Below are 18,587 nucleotides of genomic sequence, written 5' to 3' on the forward strand. Positions count from 1 at the left end.
TCACAGCAGCTGAAGGGAGGGACGAATGAGGGAGGAGAGGGGAGGGTAGAAACGCCAACTTTTATTAGAAATTTTACAACAGAGGTTGTCTTTAAAGGAGTATCAGTTAATTGATCTTTCTAATCTCCATCAGAGATGTAATTTGCATCTTTTTACTTTGGTCTACGTGTTTGTTGTTCCCTGTGTATGTGTGTGCGCGTGTGTTTGCTAAATGTCTCGCTTTATGTTGTATATAGCCCTCTCTGTCTCTCATTTCTATTTGATTTGATCATCTCATATCGAGTTTATTGACAGACAGACGGGCAGTTTGATTATTTTCATCTCAGAGACTCGTCACTGTTGGGGTATTACGACCACACCATGACTGTTTTGCTAACTAAATGAAGATAAAGAGATTTACTCCTCTCTTATCTTCTCCTCCCCCCCTTATCCTCATCCTGTCACTCCTCCATGTTGCCTCATGTCCACGTCTTAAAGACCTCTGTCTGATTTAACAGCCAATCATGTTCCCCACACTCCCCTTCAATAAAAAACAGAGCTGGAGCTTCATGTATGAAGATGTATTCTGAAGCTTATTGATGCAGATTTTTTGGGCTATTTACTCTCAGAAACATGATTTGGGGTTCTCTGATAGTCAGCAGATATCTTGTTAAGCTTCAGAGAGAAGACAGAATATTTTACTTTGCAGCAACTTGTACAAGAAGATGTTATTTTGTATGCAAGAGATGCAATGAAGTGTTTGATCACTGCAGCTGTACTTTTGGTGTTTTGTCATCCCATGAGGGTCGGCACATTAGGAGGAAATGTGATACCAAATGATACTTAAGCCAATTCATGCAACAGTTACACACTGCTGTGTCTATTTATAGCACCCATGCTATTAATTCATCACATGTTCCCGTGAAAGCATCATCAGTGATAACCCAATCATCATTAATATACGTCAGGAGGGTGATGAATGATCTGTTTGTGGAGCTTGTATAGATTCAAAGTGTTTCATGATTCAGGATCAGATAGGAATGATCATTATGCTGCAAAATCTGAATCTCATCAAGTGTTTTTGTCTTATTTTAAGTGAAATTTGTCTTATCATACTTGCTATGAGCCTCATTTAACTGGTCAGTTCAGAAAAATGTCTTGTTTCAAGTTATTTGAAGAGAAAAATGAGGTCTGAATTGCTTGTAACAAGTAAAAAATCTGCCTTTTTAACGTGTTACAAGCAATTCAGACCTCATTTTTTGTCTTAAAATGCCTTGAAATAAGACATTTTTCTGGACTGTAAAGGTGAAAGGGGCTCTTATTAAATCCAAAAAGGCTTTTTCTGCTGAAAATAAGAAAAAAATGCTTGATAAGATTTACGTTTTTCCAGTATTACGTGGAAATAATGGCTCCAACATTCACAAAAATAAGAGGGTTGGTGCGTCTTTGAGGCTCAGACGACAACCAGTCTCTCAGAAGTTAGCATCACTAACCTGTTGATCTGTTTTCTGTCCCTGCAGGGCAACCAAGAGGCCCCAGCCCCCCCTGAAGCCATGGCCCAACCCTTCCCACCGGCCCAGTACCCCCCACCCCCACAGAACGGGATCCCAGCCGAGTACGCCACGCCCCACGCCCACCCACCGGCCGACTACACGGGACCAAGCACGGTGGCCGAGCATGCCCTGACGCTGTACACGCCGACACACACGCAGAGCGAACAGCCGGGAAACGACAGCAACACCCCCGCCCTCACAGCCAACACAGTAACGGTGAGAGTGCTCTCAAACCATATCTCCTTCTCACATGTGAAATGTACTTCTGATTGATCAGTCGACCACTAATCAAAGATATATCAGCATGGGATTTAGCATCAACACCTTCTGAAATACAGAAAAATGCAGGGGCTGATGCAGACATCAAACTTTTAGAGGTGACGGGAGTCAGATACCAAAATCAAAACCACTGCCTTTAATTTAACTTATGCACTTTATATTAAATCTGCAACTCTCAGGTGTGCTTCCTTCCTTCCTTTGAAGATTCCAAAGTTTGGAGAAAAGGTTGAGTTCACTCACTGCACTTAGCTCAGCCCGAGCGCTTTTATAGTTTTGGGTGGCATGCTGAGAAGCACGCAGGAAACTAAGAGTGAAACCTCTCTCCCTGACTCCTGACTGTCTTTCTGAAGTTTCTTTGACACCCAACTTCACACAACATGAAACCCATGAAAGTTAAGAAGTAAAAAGCACCCAAAACCTCTGCTCCCTATGAAAGCTTTAAAAAAATGGGAGGAAAATACATAAAACAAGAAAGTAAATGAGATCCAGAGTGGAAAGAGTGAGAGGGGATCACGTTATGATCTCACCATTTCACAAGGACTTTACATCTACTGTTGGGCATCACAGGAAGATCAATCCAGCGTGCAAATGCATGCATGAGCTGCACATATTCATCACACTGAGTCATTAGACATTCTTAAAGCTTCGTTTCAGGACAGAGCTGCAGAAATACGCGTGTGCATGCAGCCAGCTTTTAAAGGAGTTCACGCGACAGGTAACTGCTACATCACTCGTTGGTGGTTGAGGAGCCTTCAAGCTGTCAGAGCCAATCAGATCGAAGCACGCCAGGAAGGTATAGGAGTGTAAAGACAGCGATGGTACTGTACGGTACAGTCAGCATTACTGGGAGTGTTTTACGGTCACTGTGGAGAGTTTGTCACAAGCTGTAACTGTTACTGTCAGGAGACGTAGTTACTGCAGGGTAAAGGAGGGAGACACTGTACACACATTCAGCTCGGGTGACAAAGTATTTCCTACATTTATTGTAAAAGGAAAAACTGTCATGTAAGTTTAAATTTTGATTCTGTTAAGACATGAACTTAAATGCTGTCTTCATTCAATGACCTTTGACCTCTCCTAGTGGATGCTGTGTGAAGTATTGTTTACGTATTTCTCGTCATGATATCATTCAAACTCAAAACAACAAAGAGCATCTTAGAGAGCAGAAGTTGAATGACACTGAAGTTTTTGTCTCCTTGCATGTTCCTCAGTGTGTTTCTTTTTTCTATTTGTGTTCCTGTGTGTGTGTGTAAGCGAGAGAGAGTGTGTGTGTGTAGTGTAATCCTCTGTGAGAGGAGTCTCTGTAGCAGCCTAACCGTTTGTAATCTACCTGTCTGGCGGTGCTCCCATCTGATAACTTCCATTATCCGCCCGGGGAAGGTAGGCCGCGGACGCGCTGCTGAGCTCAGCAAGTCTCAAACACTCACACACACACAAACACAGAGCCACACACAAAAAAACACAAATAGAAAAACGTGCACTCCAAAACATGGTAACGACACATCGGAGAGCTCTAACGGGGTGTGTAATCAGGTTTAGATGTTTGGGGTGGTTTTGGATGCTCTGTGTGTGTGAGTGTGTGTGTGTGTGGCTGGCACAAGGGAGGCTTGGTTGGGCAGATTAGTTTTGCAGAGTACCCCTCCTCACACACACACACACACACACACACACACACACACGCAATTACTGTACAGCTCAGAACTGTTTCCGTGGCGACAGAGGAGGAAGTAGGGGCTGCTTGTGTATGATAATGTTCATGTAATTATTTCCTCTTCCTGCCTGACTGCTCACACAGCGTGGATGGCGGAGGCACGGTGACCACAGAGGGAGAAAGAAAGAGGGGCAGAGCTGGGTTTGAGCTCTGTGACTGAGGCAGAAGAGGGCTTACAGCCTTAAAGCTGCTCCCTTCCATACCGTGCTAAGCTTAATGAAAGACTGCAGCCACTGGATGGAAGAACTGAGCGGAACAGGGACAGGAAGCTTGCTTTATGTGGGGATTTGTGATGCACCGGCTACTCTGAACAAGATTATTGTACATAGTGTGTAATGGACTCACCATGTAAACGGCAGTGTAATAGGAATAATCCATGTATCTGTATTCATAACACATGGGTTTACAATGTGCTGCATGGTGTTCATACGGAGAAAACATTAATTACACACAAGCAGCAAAACCTACAGAAAGTTTGGGGCCCTGTGCAATGGTTAATGTAGTCCTCACCATCTTCTAAGCTAAAATTCATTTTCAAAAATGTCACCAGTTCATCCTCTGTGTGCTGGCCTCATCCTCCATGCAGGAATTTGGGTGGAAGGGAGCAAGGCGGCTACAACAACAGGTTAGGGAAAGTGCAAACCAATGTAGAGGTAGAAAAACACCAAAACAAACTTTGTGACTGTTCCAGGAGAACCAGTGCCAATTCCAAGCCAAAGGTTTCTGGTAAAAATCTTGAATGATCTCACTGAGTTGCACATCTTCTGTTGTTGTCATCATCTCTGTCAGTGAAGATCTTTGGAAACTTGATCTGACGACCCTTCTTAAGATTTTTTGTGCGCTGAATTGAAGTGTTGTTTTTCAATTCAGCGGGTTTAAACTAAGCCCGAAAGGCAAGTAACTGAGCAATTGTTTTTTTGTTTTTTGTTTTTTTTTGGTGGATGTTAAAAAAGGACCATATTTTAAATTAATTAAAGCAATCTTTAATTTTATCGGTATCTAATTATTTTGAAAATCATTTAAAGTAACTTGCTGAGTTTGTGCTGATACACCCTTGTGCCAGTTTTTGGGTTCTGGATATGTTTGGTTTCTTTTCAGGTCCTTCTGAATGCTTGATTTTTTTTTTCAAGTTATTCATATGGCACTTTTTAATATGGCAAATATTTGATTTATAGAGTGTCTTTGATCAAAGTGGGGTTTTTTTTTTTTTTTGTTTTTTTTTTACAGAAATTCAAAAGAAATAGCAATACAGACCCAACAAACCATAAGACAGACAGAAGACATAAAAACTGCGTGCTCTAGTTTTAATTTGAATATCTTAACCAAACATACCGTCTAATGTCAATTGGGAGAATATTTCATAAAGATGATGCTCAGATGTCATCATGTTGAACCTATCACCTGCACATTTCCCAGTGGTTGCATGTGTGAAGGCTTCAGCTCATTTAGTGATCCAAAAAGTGTTTGTTTTTAATTGGTTTGTCTAACCTGACGGTCACTTTCCAGGATTTCCTGTGGGGAAAACTTCAAGAAAATATTATGCCCTCAAGTCAACTTATATTATAGCTCAGTCTCAAACACCACCTTAAAGATCTTTTAGTATTCTTTTACAGTTTCTCATCATTCAGTGGATTCTCTAGCAGATCTTAACCATTATAAATCAACGCTCTGATTGGCTGTATGTTTGGCCGGTTGACAAATTGCTCGTCTTTACATGTTTTACCCTCCTGACGTGCAGTGACTTAAAGTCCTCAGGTTGTACCGGTTTAGCATTTTGATGTAATTACCCCCCCTGCCTCTGCTCTTCTGCTCCTCTGCTCGGGCAGATGTGGCTCGATTAACACGCAATTAACTCAAATTAAAAGGCCAAACGGAACAGAGGCCGCTCCCAGCGGAGGACAGCTCAGCTCCGGGCAGGAGGGAGGTAAAGAGGAGAGAAGAAGGTGATAAAGAGGGATGTTGAAGATGAAGAGGAGAGAACTGCCAATTGGACTGTTCAGACTCAGATGAAATGAACCAATGTTTCTGAACGTTACAGGAAAGAAAGTACTCAGAGACTTTATCCTAAACTAGTGAGATGTAAATTTAATTACTTCTAGGTTTTTAAATCAGTGTTTCATCTCCACAAAAAGAAATCCTCCATTTTTCAATCCATTCACAAGGAGATTGTTTAGTCTAAAGTTTAAAGTCATTTTTTTGAATTACTTTTCAGTCATTATGTTCCATCACAGAGCTCTGGGCATATACAACTTATTTGCATTTTACTGTAAATCTAATTTCACCTGGATTAAGTAATCTTTTCTAAGATTGTAAGAAACTTTATATGGAGCCTCTCTGTTAGCTTTTTTTCCCTCTCAAGTATGTTTTCACTTGTTCCCAGCAGATATATTTTAGAAAACAAACTACAGCCGCTGATGCAACAAGTTTTATGTGTACTAGAGAGCAGCAAAAAGATGTGGTGGACAAACCATGGACACAGCGTTGCAGACAGATTTCATATTTTGTTTCAGAGTCACGGTTCACAGTCAAATTAAAAGTTTAAAGAAGTTTTCTGTGGCTGTGAGTCAGCGTGTTGTTGTCATGTAGAGGAGCTGCAGCAGGACCGAGGGGATAATTATACAGTTGTCCACACCATCCATCTGACCTGCAACACCCAGCCCTACAGCCAGTGTGTGTGTGTGTGTGTGTGTGTGTGTGTGTGTGTGTGTGTGTGTGTGTGTGTGTGTGTGTGTGTGTGTGTGTGTGTGTGTGTGTGTGTGTGTGTGTGTGTGTGTGTGTGTGTGTAGACAAAGGACTAAGTGCCTGGGAGAGCATGCTTTATCATCACAGGGACCAAGTGTCTGCCATTGGCCGAGGATTGATATGAGCTCTTTGCTATTAAACTGTGTGTATGTGCGTGCATGTTTGTGTGTGTGTGTGTGTGTGTGTGTGTGTGTGTGTGTGTGTGTGTGTGCGTGTGTGTGTGTGTGTGTGTGTGTGTGTGTGTGTGTGTGTGTGTGTGTGTGTGTGTGTGTGTGTGTGTGTGTGTGTGAATGTGTGTGTGTGTTTATCTCTTTCATACACACACCCACAAACATGCACACCGAAGTCAGCTGATTATTTCTCTCATTCAGTCGCTGCTCCTCATCTGCTCAGCTTTCTGCAAGTGTGTTTGTCTGTGTTGTGAAGTGTGTGTGTGTGTGTGTATGTGTGTGATGTAATGCCATTATCCTCACTTCCCTGTCTCTCCTTTTTTACTGTTCTCCCTTCAATCAGCACTTATCCTGCAGGCGTCTCTGAACCCTCCCTCCGTCACTGTTCCCCTTTTCCTCTTTTTTTTTTCTTTGTCTATTTCTCTGCTTCTTTCTCCCTCTCTATCTCTTCCTCTCTCTCAGTACGAATGCCGCTACCTTCAGCACTTCTCCCTCATTGATCGGGCAGGTTTAGCTGACATCATCGTTCCATCTCTGTCTTTTTCATCTCCTCATCCCTCCATCCCCACGTTGCCCTGATTCATTATGTACATCGGCTCCTTCTGCTCTGTCTCCTTTTCTGCTTCTGCGTGCAAACAACAGACCAGATGAAAGCGTTTAGAAACAGACAGATGGTTCCAATATCCAGAAGTGCTTCGTTGTAAAGGGTTTGACTGCATGTTTCGGAGTCGAAGGCTGGCAGTTAAATGGTTCTTCAAAATCATGAGACATTGGTTTTTAATTTTTTTTTGCTGCTGCCCAAAATGTTTTAAGATTTCTTATCAATTCAAGTGTCCTTCAACCTTTCCCATCAATCTCTGTCTGAAAGAAGGTCTTCCTCTGCTAGAAGCTGAAGTGTTAGTGTAGGCCTACTTAAGACTCTCCTCCTCTTCAGGGCCTCTGATGATTTTCGTCTGAGGTTGTTGAAGGTTTAATTATTCCTCTAAGACAGTTTTCTTAATGCTCTACAATATACATCAGTGTCATGCGAGCAGAGTTTGAGGGTATCACCCTGACCTGAGCACTGAGAGCTCCACAGGATGGTAGAGAGAGGAGTTTGATGTCGCCTTCTCTCACCTTTTCCTCCCACGCACTTCTCTGCTGTGTGAATATTTTATCCCAGTGTTCTGTCAGTCCTCATCAGCTGTGAAAGGCCTGTTTCATTCATGTCACTCCAGCACCAGATATTTTCCTCAGTGGATAGTTTTTTTTTTTTTCTCACCACAACAGGAGCTTATCTGTTGCATCATGTGTGTTTCCCTGCAGCAGGCAGAGGAGGTTGCACAGACGGAGGGCTCCCAGCAGCTCCACCTGCAGCCCAGCGATTCGTCGGAGAAGCAGCAGCCCAAGAGGTTACACGTTTCCAACATCCCTTTCCGCTTCCGAGACCCTGACCTGCGGCAAATGTTCGGGGTGAGATTGCGGCACACATGCACAAACATACACAAATACAAAAGAAGTCAGAGTAATACTGGAGGGTGATCACACACAGTGTATTCAGGCCACTTGTCAGAATTCAGCCATTCTTCTCTCTGCTTTTTTTAAATAGTGTGTATTCTGCTTTCCTGTATCTTCAACCTGGATATAGCGTAACAGTTCTGCATGTTTGCCCTTTTCATACCCATATGTTATAGAAATCCCTTCTTCTGTAAACTGATCAAAACATTCTGTTCTAAAAATAACACTGGATATTCATGAGCCTTGCTTAAATGATGAGGTTACCCCATAAAGATGCCCTAAGAGATACCAAGGTCTACTCACAGGCCCCACCCTCCAGAGGGCTGACCAATCGGGGCTGACCAATCAGGGGTCAGGGCACCACTTTGTAGGGACCATAGACTGTATATAGAGTGGACAGCGTAGCTCCGCCATTTATCATTGTACGGTTTTGAAGCCAAAATACGTCCGTCTTAGGCGCCACCATTCAAGCAGTTTGGAGCCAGAGTCTGCGCAGTAGAGGGATTCTGGGACAATCTGAGTGGAGCTGGGTGACAAAAATAATATATATTTTTTTTCTCTTGAGAGTCTAATCTCTTCCTGACTCTACCTCCCGACATATTTTACAATCCTCGAGAAAAATACACAAGAACAGCAGCTGTCAATCATCGTTAAACGTTACATAAAGCCTCGTTTTTAACCTCGTATAAATGATGAAAACGAAACTTTTCAGAAAAAAGAGAAGTTGAATACAAGACAGCCAAATAATATCTTAAAATCACCACAACAATCGAACATGAGAAACATTTTTACGAGGTGTATTAATTTTTTAAAGTTTAACCACACCCCATCTGGAATGGCTGGAACAGACGGATTTTTTTAACCTATACTGCAGCCAGCCACCAGGGGGAGCAGTTTTTGTGGAGACCTCACTTCGAGCCGAGCAAGCGGACGTCCATTTTTTTTACAGTCTATGGTAGGGACTTAAGCAACGAAATCAATATTTTAAGGAGTACCATAGTAAATATAAAGATAATATAAAGGAAATTAAAAAAATGAAAATGGTAAAAGAAAAAAAAGGGGATATATTTGGGCATATCTGTATTTTTTTCTTGCAGGGTTTTAAAAGAGTCACAAACTGGAGGGAAACTTGTTGAGAAAAGTTGAGAACTCAGTCAAAAACAGGATGTTTGGCTATGAATGTGGTCGAAATAAACTCACAGAGACAGCTCACCAACTGAAAAAGCCAAGATAGAGATTAAATATGACAAACTGTCCCATTCACATTGAATGAAACACCATTTAAGAGCATCTTTTGTTGGACCAAATGGCCTGTAACTCACAAACCAATCCCCCAGGGATTTGTTCAGCGACTTCCCGTACTGTGTATCTTCTCGTGCCACCACCATCATGCTGACATGATCAAATGAAAAGTTTAAATTCTGGTGAATAATGGATGAAGTTCCTCTTGGAGTTAGGATCCCATATGAACACAGAAGTTGGGCTCTCGGTGGATCAGCTCACTGTGACTCAGGATGAAGAGGAGTCTCTTCCCCATGAGCAGCTCTGAGTGTGGGATCATCAGAGCGATGGGGGATAAAGAAGGGACAGCTCATAGCAACAGACTATTCCCAAACTGCACTGAAAAAAGGACAGGATCTGTTAATATGTGTGCTGAAGGTTTCTTACTCCCAACTTTAAAAACATGGCAGCATGGTTATTCCAGTGCAAGTTGCAGATGTAACATCTTGTCACAATTTTAAAATATGATGTATACTTCAGGAAAGAAGTTAAACAGATCCAAAACACCATATTTTGAAGCACTGGGCTAATGTCCAGGCTGTTGTTCTCAAGTTTGAAGCTAAAAAGCTGTTAAGGTGCAGCAAAACTAAATGTTAACACTGAAAATAATAGGAGGCAGAAGACCGCCCTCTACCTTCCTCCCTGCTCCTCCAGAGGAGTTGAACATCTGCCCCTGCAGGTATTTTGTTCCAGGAGGCAGGGAGTAGGCCTGCTCCTTTTCCCCAGCCTTAGAGCTCTCGTTTTGGGAGAGGAGGACAGGATGGAGGGGCCCGTCAGCGGAGGCTCAACTAATAGGATTCCACAGCAGGGTTAAAAGTGAGTTTATCCTCATTAGGTGTATACAGGATGACAGCTCCAGTTACAAGCTCGCTGCAGGTGTGTGTGTGTGAGTGTGTGTGTGTTTGGTTAGATTTGTGTTTGTATTTAAGTGTGTATTCCTGGAAAGGAGAGGGACTCTCTGCAACTTTCTCCCTAAAGGCTGGAGTCACTTAGTGAAGTCTCTGAGGCACCCAGCACTGCACCACAATTAACCGGTGACATCATGAGGTGGAGCGGAGGACAGGCTGAGGGAAACAAAAGCAGCAGAAGGAACGGGAAGAAGGAGAGGGGAATTAGAGCAGACAGACAATCTGGTAGCTCTCAGTACAATTAGCGATGTTCAGAGGCCATCCAGCTCTGCTCAGAGAGCGATCACAAAGACTGAAGATCCACATCACGGGTCCTCAGGAGAACCAGAGCGGGAAACTTTTTCCATCACTATGAAAAGGGTTTCTTTCTTCAAGTTTCCTCTGTTAAAAGAGAAATTCAAAGAGGAGTGAAAATTACAGCTTAATGACAGAGAGTAAATATTACATCACTTTAGACTAAGACGGGAAGTTCTGATGTTTTCTTTTCTTTTCTTTTTTTTTAATTTGGTCAAATTCCTCTTATCAATACTCTGTCAAAGTGTTTATGGGTCTCTGTGATTATTAGATTTCCTGTTTCTGTTCCTGCTATGCGCTTGTATATGCTTGATTTTTCAAATGGGAGCTGCTACATGTCTAAGTCATACAGCTATGAGTACAAGACAAAATAGAGATGAGAAATTAGAGGGGAATCCGGTGATTCTGGAAATGATGTTGAAATCATGACAGCCAGGTCAACAAAAGACTTGCGGTCTTTTGGAGGAGGTGCATGTCCCACCAGACTCACACCAGATCTGTGTCCGTTCTATCTGCACTACTTTTCTTGTTGATTGCGTGCTCTCTCATTCCCCATCTCAAACTAGCTGCATGTTCGGTCCTGTACTTAGCTGGACCGTCAGACAGCTCCTCTGTTCCCACGCCAATGATAATCCTCTCCTAGCTTACATTGGGCTGTGAAACCTCAAACCTGTTGACTCCTGTTGTAGAAGTCAAGCAAAATACACTCTGGAATTACCATAGTGTATTTTATTTTGAAAGTCAACAGATGCTTTAATGTGGTTTCAGTGCACAACTTCCTGCTCTGTGCAAATTAATGCACTGTTGCTTTGGCATCCTGCAAAACTGAAGTCTGGAATGCAACAGAGCGAAGCCAGTGTGAGTTAACACATTGACTTGAATTGAAAACAGTAGATCTGATCCCTTCACTTTATGGTGAAGATTTGATGCAGAAGTTAAACCAGGATTTCCTCTGAGCTCAAGAATTAATGTCAGATTTACTGGACATAAACCCCAAGGTGTAACCCACTGAAGATTTTCTTAAAAGTAACTCCAACAACTCTGAGTTCCCACCTTTACTGAAAGATGGTAGAAATTGTGTAGCTTAAGTTTTAATTTTGTGAGGCTCACTTGTGATTTCCTAAACTACCCTTTTTGTCACTTCAGCAGACAAGTTCAGTTTCAGTTAGCTGTGTCTCACACACACTATTTCCTCCCCCCTCCCTGTTAATAGTCCAGCTTTAAGGATTAATAGTTGTGACCCTGCAATGCCACTGCAGCCAGGTTCTGTTTGGACTCTCAACAATGGTGCTCTCCTCTATTCACTTCAAATGGGACTTGTGAGCAACTGGCTCAATCTCTCATTACGGTGCGGCGAGACTTCCAGCACAATGCAAACAAAGGCAATAGCCAGGGCATTACAGCAAATGGAATTCTGTGTCATTTCAGCAAAAGCTGTTATAGAAAAGCAATACGAGAGCATTAAACAAAGCCATATAAACAAGTTCAATCAAAGGTGATGAAGCCACAAGCTGAGGTCTATTCTTGGGAATTACACAACAATACGCAGTAATGCCCCCTCTAACATCTCTAGAAGTCCAGCTCAGGGTGCAGGAATTAAACCGGATTGGACACACATGGAGGAAAAGGTGCAGCCCCGGAAAGGAATAAAAGCTGGTTCATTACCCGAGCTTATTTCACTTTAATTCATAATTAGAACAACACATTCTGAGAGAAATTAGCAGGCTGGGAAAGAGGGTTTTAATGGTACAGTGATAATTGGCATTCACAGCACCACTTCACTGATTCAATTCTCTCTTTCTTAAGGTGTGGCTGATATCTGCAGCTCCAATAACTCCCCGCATGCTGCACATTTACCTTCACACCCAGGGATGTTTGGATTCCTGCATCCCTCACACAGCAGGGAAGCACTGCGTCTGACCAGGGTCTGCAGCTTTGTTACGGCTTCTCATAATATTTCTTGTAATTACTTCTGATGCATGAAACAAACATGTCTGCCGCTGGATCCGACAGGGTGGCCCTCGCAGGAGGAGCCTTTTCATTTAGCCCCACACCGAGTGAAACCTGACAAGCTGATATGCAGGACCGCTGCCATCCCCTGAGCTTCAGCTGTGTTTAATTAATAAGCAGGCACTTAGTGAGCCAGCCACAAGAGGGTCCTTACTGTCACATTCCCAGAGGTAGGGGTCCTAAATGAGTCATTAGATACACACACTCCAAACACACACCAATGCTTACAGTGAGGTGTGTGTGAGTGTGTGTTTTCTGAGAGCACCAGGGGTTGGGTTTTGTGCTAATGGAGTTTTAATGACACCTACTCCTGCCTAATCACCTGTTCTGGAGGCTTCCAGCATTCCAGGTAGCCCAGCGTTCCCAGCAAGGGAATTCTTTTTAATGTCTCCAGTTCATGGCTACACTCTCATTTGCCTCCCCAATTATTCCATAAGGCCCCGCTCTAACCGGCTCTGCCTCCGAGGAGACGAGGTGTAATTATACTCTAAAAATCTGCTAATTTACATCAACATATCAGTGTAACAGTGGAGCCATTCTGCACTGAGTGGGTAGTTAGAAAGCCCGGGCTCCACAGTTGTTGTGTCCCTCAAGAGGAGCTGCTGTGTTTGTGTTGATGAAGACAATTAGAGTGTTTGGAATAAGAGGGACATGTTTGGGGTTATTGCTCTGTTTGTCATTAAGGCGAGGCTCTGCAGGTGAGGCCGGTCATTTCTCGTGACCACGGGAGCTTCATCAAATATGTAAACAACCATCAGAGGTAAACGGTGTTAACTGGTTCCCTCTGGTTTGAGAGCTTACAAGTTGTGTTTAGAGACATTTAACACACATTTCACCTCTCTACAAGGGAACTTTGTCCTTTTTAATGACAGGAGGTTAATATAACTAGATAATAATCAATGTTAGTATAGTTTTTCAAGAGCAAATGTTGAATTTAAAACCTGAGACCAACTTGAGGAACAAAATGACTAGGAGTGGGAGAAAAACTTAAAAATCAATAGATATATAAGGATTTTTTTTCCATTTGACAATAAAAAATCTGGATTCTTTGTCTTAGGAAAGTATGGCCCCTAATATGGTCTGTAGACGTCATCATCATGATTTAAATTGGTCTGGTGTTCAAAAAGCAAACAAAAAATGTAAATATTGAAGAACCGCAATTTAAATCGAATTGGAACCCCAAAAATCGTAATCGTTCCAGCCCTAAAAATGACTCATGGGTCAAAATGTTAGGTTATGAAGTCCTAAGTTTCTGGGCCACCTCTTAGAAAATTAATAAATCAGTTTTTGCAGCGTGGTGGTGTTGGATTTAACTAAAGATGATGAGATTATGGAGCAGATAAAACTACAAACACTAAGCAGTGATGATATGATTGCTTAATATGTCTTTGGATGATGATGTCGTGAAATCTGGATTGTGAGGTTAAGGTGGAGGGTTGCATGCAAAAAATGAATGAAGGGAGACTGTTGAATTTATTGGGGTCCGGTAGTTTTGGATGTAATTTATATCTGTTTGAACCCTGGAACTTTTTGCGTCTGTCCTTAAAACAGGACTCCTGGTTTAGACACATGAGGATCACTTCATCAGGTTTTTCCTACAGTTTATTTTTTTTAATTTAAAGAGTCAATTTTACACATTTCAGAGTATCCATCCCTGAGGAATACTGAGTATATTGACACCAACATGTTCTGTTAGCCTAAATCTCTGAGGGCCACCTCCTTAATCTCTGCCTTTGTTGGTGCACTGCAGCACATTTTGGCTCCTCACCAGCACCTGTAGATCAGAGGAGTAGTGTTACATCATTGGCAAGAAAATGAAGCTCCTGTATGACTCTGCAAGCTTTTCAACAGCAGCCAGATTTCCCAGAAAGGAGGAAAAAAACAGCACTGAGCTGAAGGAACCAAAACACATCTGCAGCTCGCTGAGGGAGATTCACACTCCTCTGTCTTCTCTGGAAAACAGGAAGACAGCCCTAATGTGGACTAATGGAGACGACTGAAAACACAGACTCAACGCTGGAATAGAGACAAATAGAGGAGAGGAAAGAGAAGGAAACAACAAGGATTTCTGTAATGGTACAACGAAAACAAACAGTTTTAGGCTAAAACATGGGCTGTTATCGTTTCCACATACTTAGGCAGTAATGAGAACTTTGAATTTAAATCTTTTACACAAAAAAAACAGCTTTAAAAGATAATGTTCACATTGCTAAAGAAAACTCAACAGGGTTTTTTAAAGACTTCAATGTCAGGGAATCTGAAGGCTGCAAGAGAAAAACTTAGATTTGACACTTCAAAATGCAGATGCATGGTTTGTAGTTCTTCAGAACAGATGTGAAACATACCCATACATGCAGGTTATGCATGTGGTCCAATATGTTTTTTTCTGGTGGACCTGCTCTTCCTTCAGGGCTGGTGCTGGCACGGTGACCTTGCCGTTGCTCTGCTGCCTCCTCCATGTTTATTTATTTATTGAAATAAAGTACTTGATTCAAGGACTAGTTATGGAGAGCGCAAGGCCGAGCATTATCATGCTGCTTGGCAAGGTTAGCTCTGCTTCTCATCGCCACGAGTTCATCCAGCTGCTATTAAGCAGCACAGACTCAGAAGTGGCTCCCAGTGATCCTGGGTTTGTACAGATTTGTTTATCCAATGTGAAGCTGAGGTTGCCCTCTGGAGTGGAAATTTTGGTTTTAAAATCTTATTTGTCATTTATTTAATTTTACACTAATTGGCTGTGTTTTTATTTAGTCCAACCAGTTGTTGCATATTAAACATAACTCCCCCAAACATTCATATTTTAAAAGAAAATAAAGTTCAAATGTTGAATGTCAGAACTAAGAGGTAAATGTGTTTTTGGAGTTATACTTGGATAAGACTGCTTCGAGCTGCTTGATTTTTGGTGAAACTCTTAAATAGAGGTCAATCAGTGTAATACTTACCCAATAGAAACAACTTTATATGTTTTTTGTTGCTAAGAATGTTCTTGTTCCCTTTCATAGCACTGTGAGTCAGATTCAAGGTTCAAAACTTGTTGCTTTGTTTCATAATATGTTATTACAAATTAAGATAAACAGCAGAGGAGGCTTCAAGAGCCCAAAGTTGGCCCAAAAGAGGTGAAGAGGATTGAAAGGGCAGCATTAAAATAAGTGTTTCAGAGAAAGGTTGTATGAGCTGTATTTAACAGAGGAGCAAAATACCTGCAGTTCCTTAAGTGACCACTTGAGGCTGCCCCCAAAGAAAGCTATTTAGAGACATTATTATAATGCACTGTCTGGTTCTTTATTCAAAACAACTCAGAGTGATTTGTTTTCATAATTGAATTAATATGCTGAATATTATATTAAGAGCTACAGATAAGCAGGTTTAAAAAAGGGGTTGTGTATTTCAGTATGAGTCAATGTGAAGACCGCCATCTGTGGGCCTTATGTTGCCTCTTCAGAAACCAGTGGGTCACACCTCTTGGACTGTATTCAACTGGCTAGATTGTAGCGTGTTTGTTCCCTCATCATCTAAGAAGTTTAATTTGTGCAGTGCTCATTTGAACATAATCCCTTCATCACAAAGTCTGACCTCAGACTAATGAAGAGGCGTGTGTCATCTTTAAACCTTTACACTCAAACAAGAGTTGAATGAATGCTAAAAGGTTTTGAAAGGTGGTGTAATTATATCCCTGCATTATTAATATCACTGTAGATGGTTATAATGCAGAATGAAGCAGGTATCAATAGACTGATGTATTTAAATGGACTGACATCAGGAGCTGTATCTGTATCAGTCTGTCAGATTAGAGCAGAGGGATGCGATTACCTCCAAAGTGCTGCACAGCCTCAGGACTGATGAATACAGACACTTTATCAGAGGGAAATTTGTCTTTTTTGATGTAAAATCTGTTTCTTTAGGCCTCATTTCTGTTGATGAATCGTGTGCTGCAGTGGCGTTGAGGATTCTGTTGTGCAAAGTTCAGAAATTCAGACAGAAATAAGTTCCCGTCCACGCTGACAGGCTCTGTGCGATAAATCAGGCTGATGTACATTACAGGTACAATCCTATTTGCTTTTATTCCCATGTCTCCACTATACATTAACCCCACGATAAGGCAGCAAACAAAGAGACCTACATCACCGTGCTGGAACGCGTGGTCTCACTCTACAGTAATATTCAGTAATTAGCCAATTAAAATGACGCATGGAGCCAATCAAGACCATTAAGAGCTGGATCAGAGAGAACCTATAGGAACCAAATATGCATGCTTAGACTATCCAGAGAGGGTCTTGGCAGGTAATTACTATGATGGTCTTCATCCTGAGCGGATAAACAAATGTATTATCATTAACCCCCCCCACCACCATCACACACACACTCACACACACACACACACACAGAAACTCAGAGTAGAAGTCATTCCCTGTTCTAACTGAGCAGGCCTTTGCCTCTACTAAAAATACTCCAGCTCTGCTCTTTTTTCTGGAAGAAAAGCGGGATGATGGGCATCATTAAGATCAGTGGTGCGTGCTGAGGCGTTACGCTGATATAGCGTCCGTATGCACCGCTGTAATGTTCATTAACACTGCACACCCCTATCCCCCCAACACACACACACACACACACACTCACACACATGCACTTCTTTATTACCACAACAGAGCAAACACAGCATTAAACAGCATTAGGAGTAAATGGATATTTTATTAATCTCATTGTCGGATGAAGAGGAGTCTGTTAATTTGGAGCATAGACTGCTTGACCTTTTTTACCACTGAGGAGGAAAAGAAGTGTGTTTTTCACTTTGGGTTTGTACTATTCGTGTTTTTCTACTTCAGGAACATGTCGTCATGTTTTCTAATGATTTCTTTCATTCTCTCCCCTCCCTCTATCTCTCTATCCTCCACAGCAATTTGGCAAGATTTTAGACGTGGAGATTATTTTTAACGAGCGAGGTTCCAAGGTAAGACACTGTAACCTCACATTCATGAACACTCCTTCAGATACATGTGGTTTTCTTCCTCCTTTGCCATCTCCACTCCCCTCTCTGCTTCCCCTGCTCTCTTTGCCTCAGTGTTGCACTTATTATGGACATATCAGTGACACATGCCTGCAGGCAGCATATACACCCAGCCAAGCTGCCATACATTGTGACAAAACAATGAATCATCTCACTTATAATAACTCTGACATCCAGATTCACACAGTCCTGTTTGTTTCCTGACCTGGGGAATAAACAGGAAGTGAAAATGATCCAACCAGCTTGGATCAAGAACAACAAAAATCCTTAGAATGAAATATTAGTGTGATAGTGTATTAGTGATAGTTTGCATAACAACTAATAAAGGCTCGAAATATGGAGGCTCACAGTTGCCTACACAGAACATAAGGGTCTAATAAGCCTCCTCTTAGAAATCATGTCTTTTATACACAAAATGGCATAAAAAATCTACACTTTTCCTACATAAATAAACACTTCATTTGTATTCAAGTGCAAGGAAAATGAAGGAGCACCATAAAACACTTCACAGCATGCAGCTTCATTCATGCACCACAGTTTAAGCAGACTAAATGTATATTTTTTGCTGCAGAAAAAGCAGCTAATGCTTTCTCTTATTTTTGTTACAGGCTACATTTTGTGTGTATCGTTCTAAAAATACAGGAGGTCCTCGACTTACATAGTTCTTGCCTTACGTGGTTTCGACTTTACCACACCAATAATATGTATGCAAGAAAATAGAGAAGGTTTCGAAGTTATGCTGCTCTGTTCGTAAGCTCCTATGACGCGTACTAAGTTTTGACGTAGAATGCGTATGAATACACAGCTACACAGTGCTATGCGGTCATCAGCATCATCCACTTTGTCTCAAGTCGCATCATAGTGTGGAATGGATTGTTTGTGCTCAGTAGTTTTCTCGGTATCCTCACCGTTTTTCGGGACATGGACACAAAAAGGAAAGCAGAATTTCGGGTACACTTTGCAGGAACAGAACTCGTCGTAACTCAAGGACCACCTGTATTTATTTTTGGCTGTCTAACATGTTCTCACTCTTTGTAAGTGGATTGATTGGTTGCACTCTAAGTTAGATTTCTGCAGGAAGTTTTTTTTTTCCTGCAGTCAAGTTCTAAACAAAAATATGCAACTTGTAATGAAATTTTTTTAAATGATCTGATTTGA

The 18,587-nt window shown here is 41.8% G+C and overlaps 1 protein-coding gene across 10 annotated transcripts in view; it reads left to right on the top strand.

Moving 5' to 3' along the window:
• rbfox3a (RNA binding fox-1 homolog 3a) overlaps positions 1–18,587 on the top strand; it is a 511,621-nt gene that overhangs the window by 453,026 nt on the left and 40,008 nt on the right. For 9 of the 10 annotated variants that reach the window (XM_074663816.1, XM_074663822.1, XM_074663815.1 and 6 more), the window contains 3 exons: positions 1,500–1,748; positions 7,740–7,886; positions 17,319–17,372. In XM_074663816.1, coding sequence (XP_074519917.1) covers positions 1,500–1,748; positions 7,740–7,886; positions 17,319–17,372 — 450 coding nt within the window. The remainder of the gene's footprint in view (positions 1–1,499; positions 1,749–7,739; positions 7,887–17,318; positions 17,373–18,587) is intronic. The other variant, XM_074663819.1, reaches the window with a different exon arrangement.

The sequence above is a fragment of the Halichoeres trimaculatus genome, unplaced genomic scaffold (assembly GCF_033239565.1).
Source record: "Halichoeres trimaculatus isolate MK-OKI-2021-1 unplaced genomic scaffold, fHalTri1.1 fHalTri1_scaffold_23, whole genome shotgun sequence".
Lineage (NCBI taxonomy): Eukaryota > Metazoa > Chordata > Actinopteri > Labriformes > Labridae > Halichoeres > Halichoeres trimaculatus.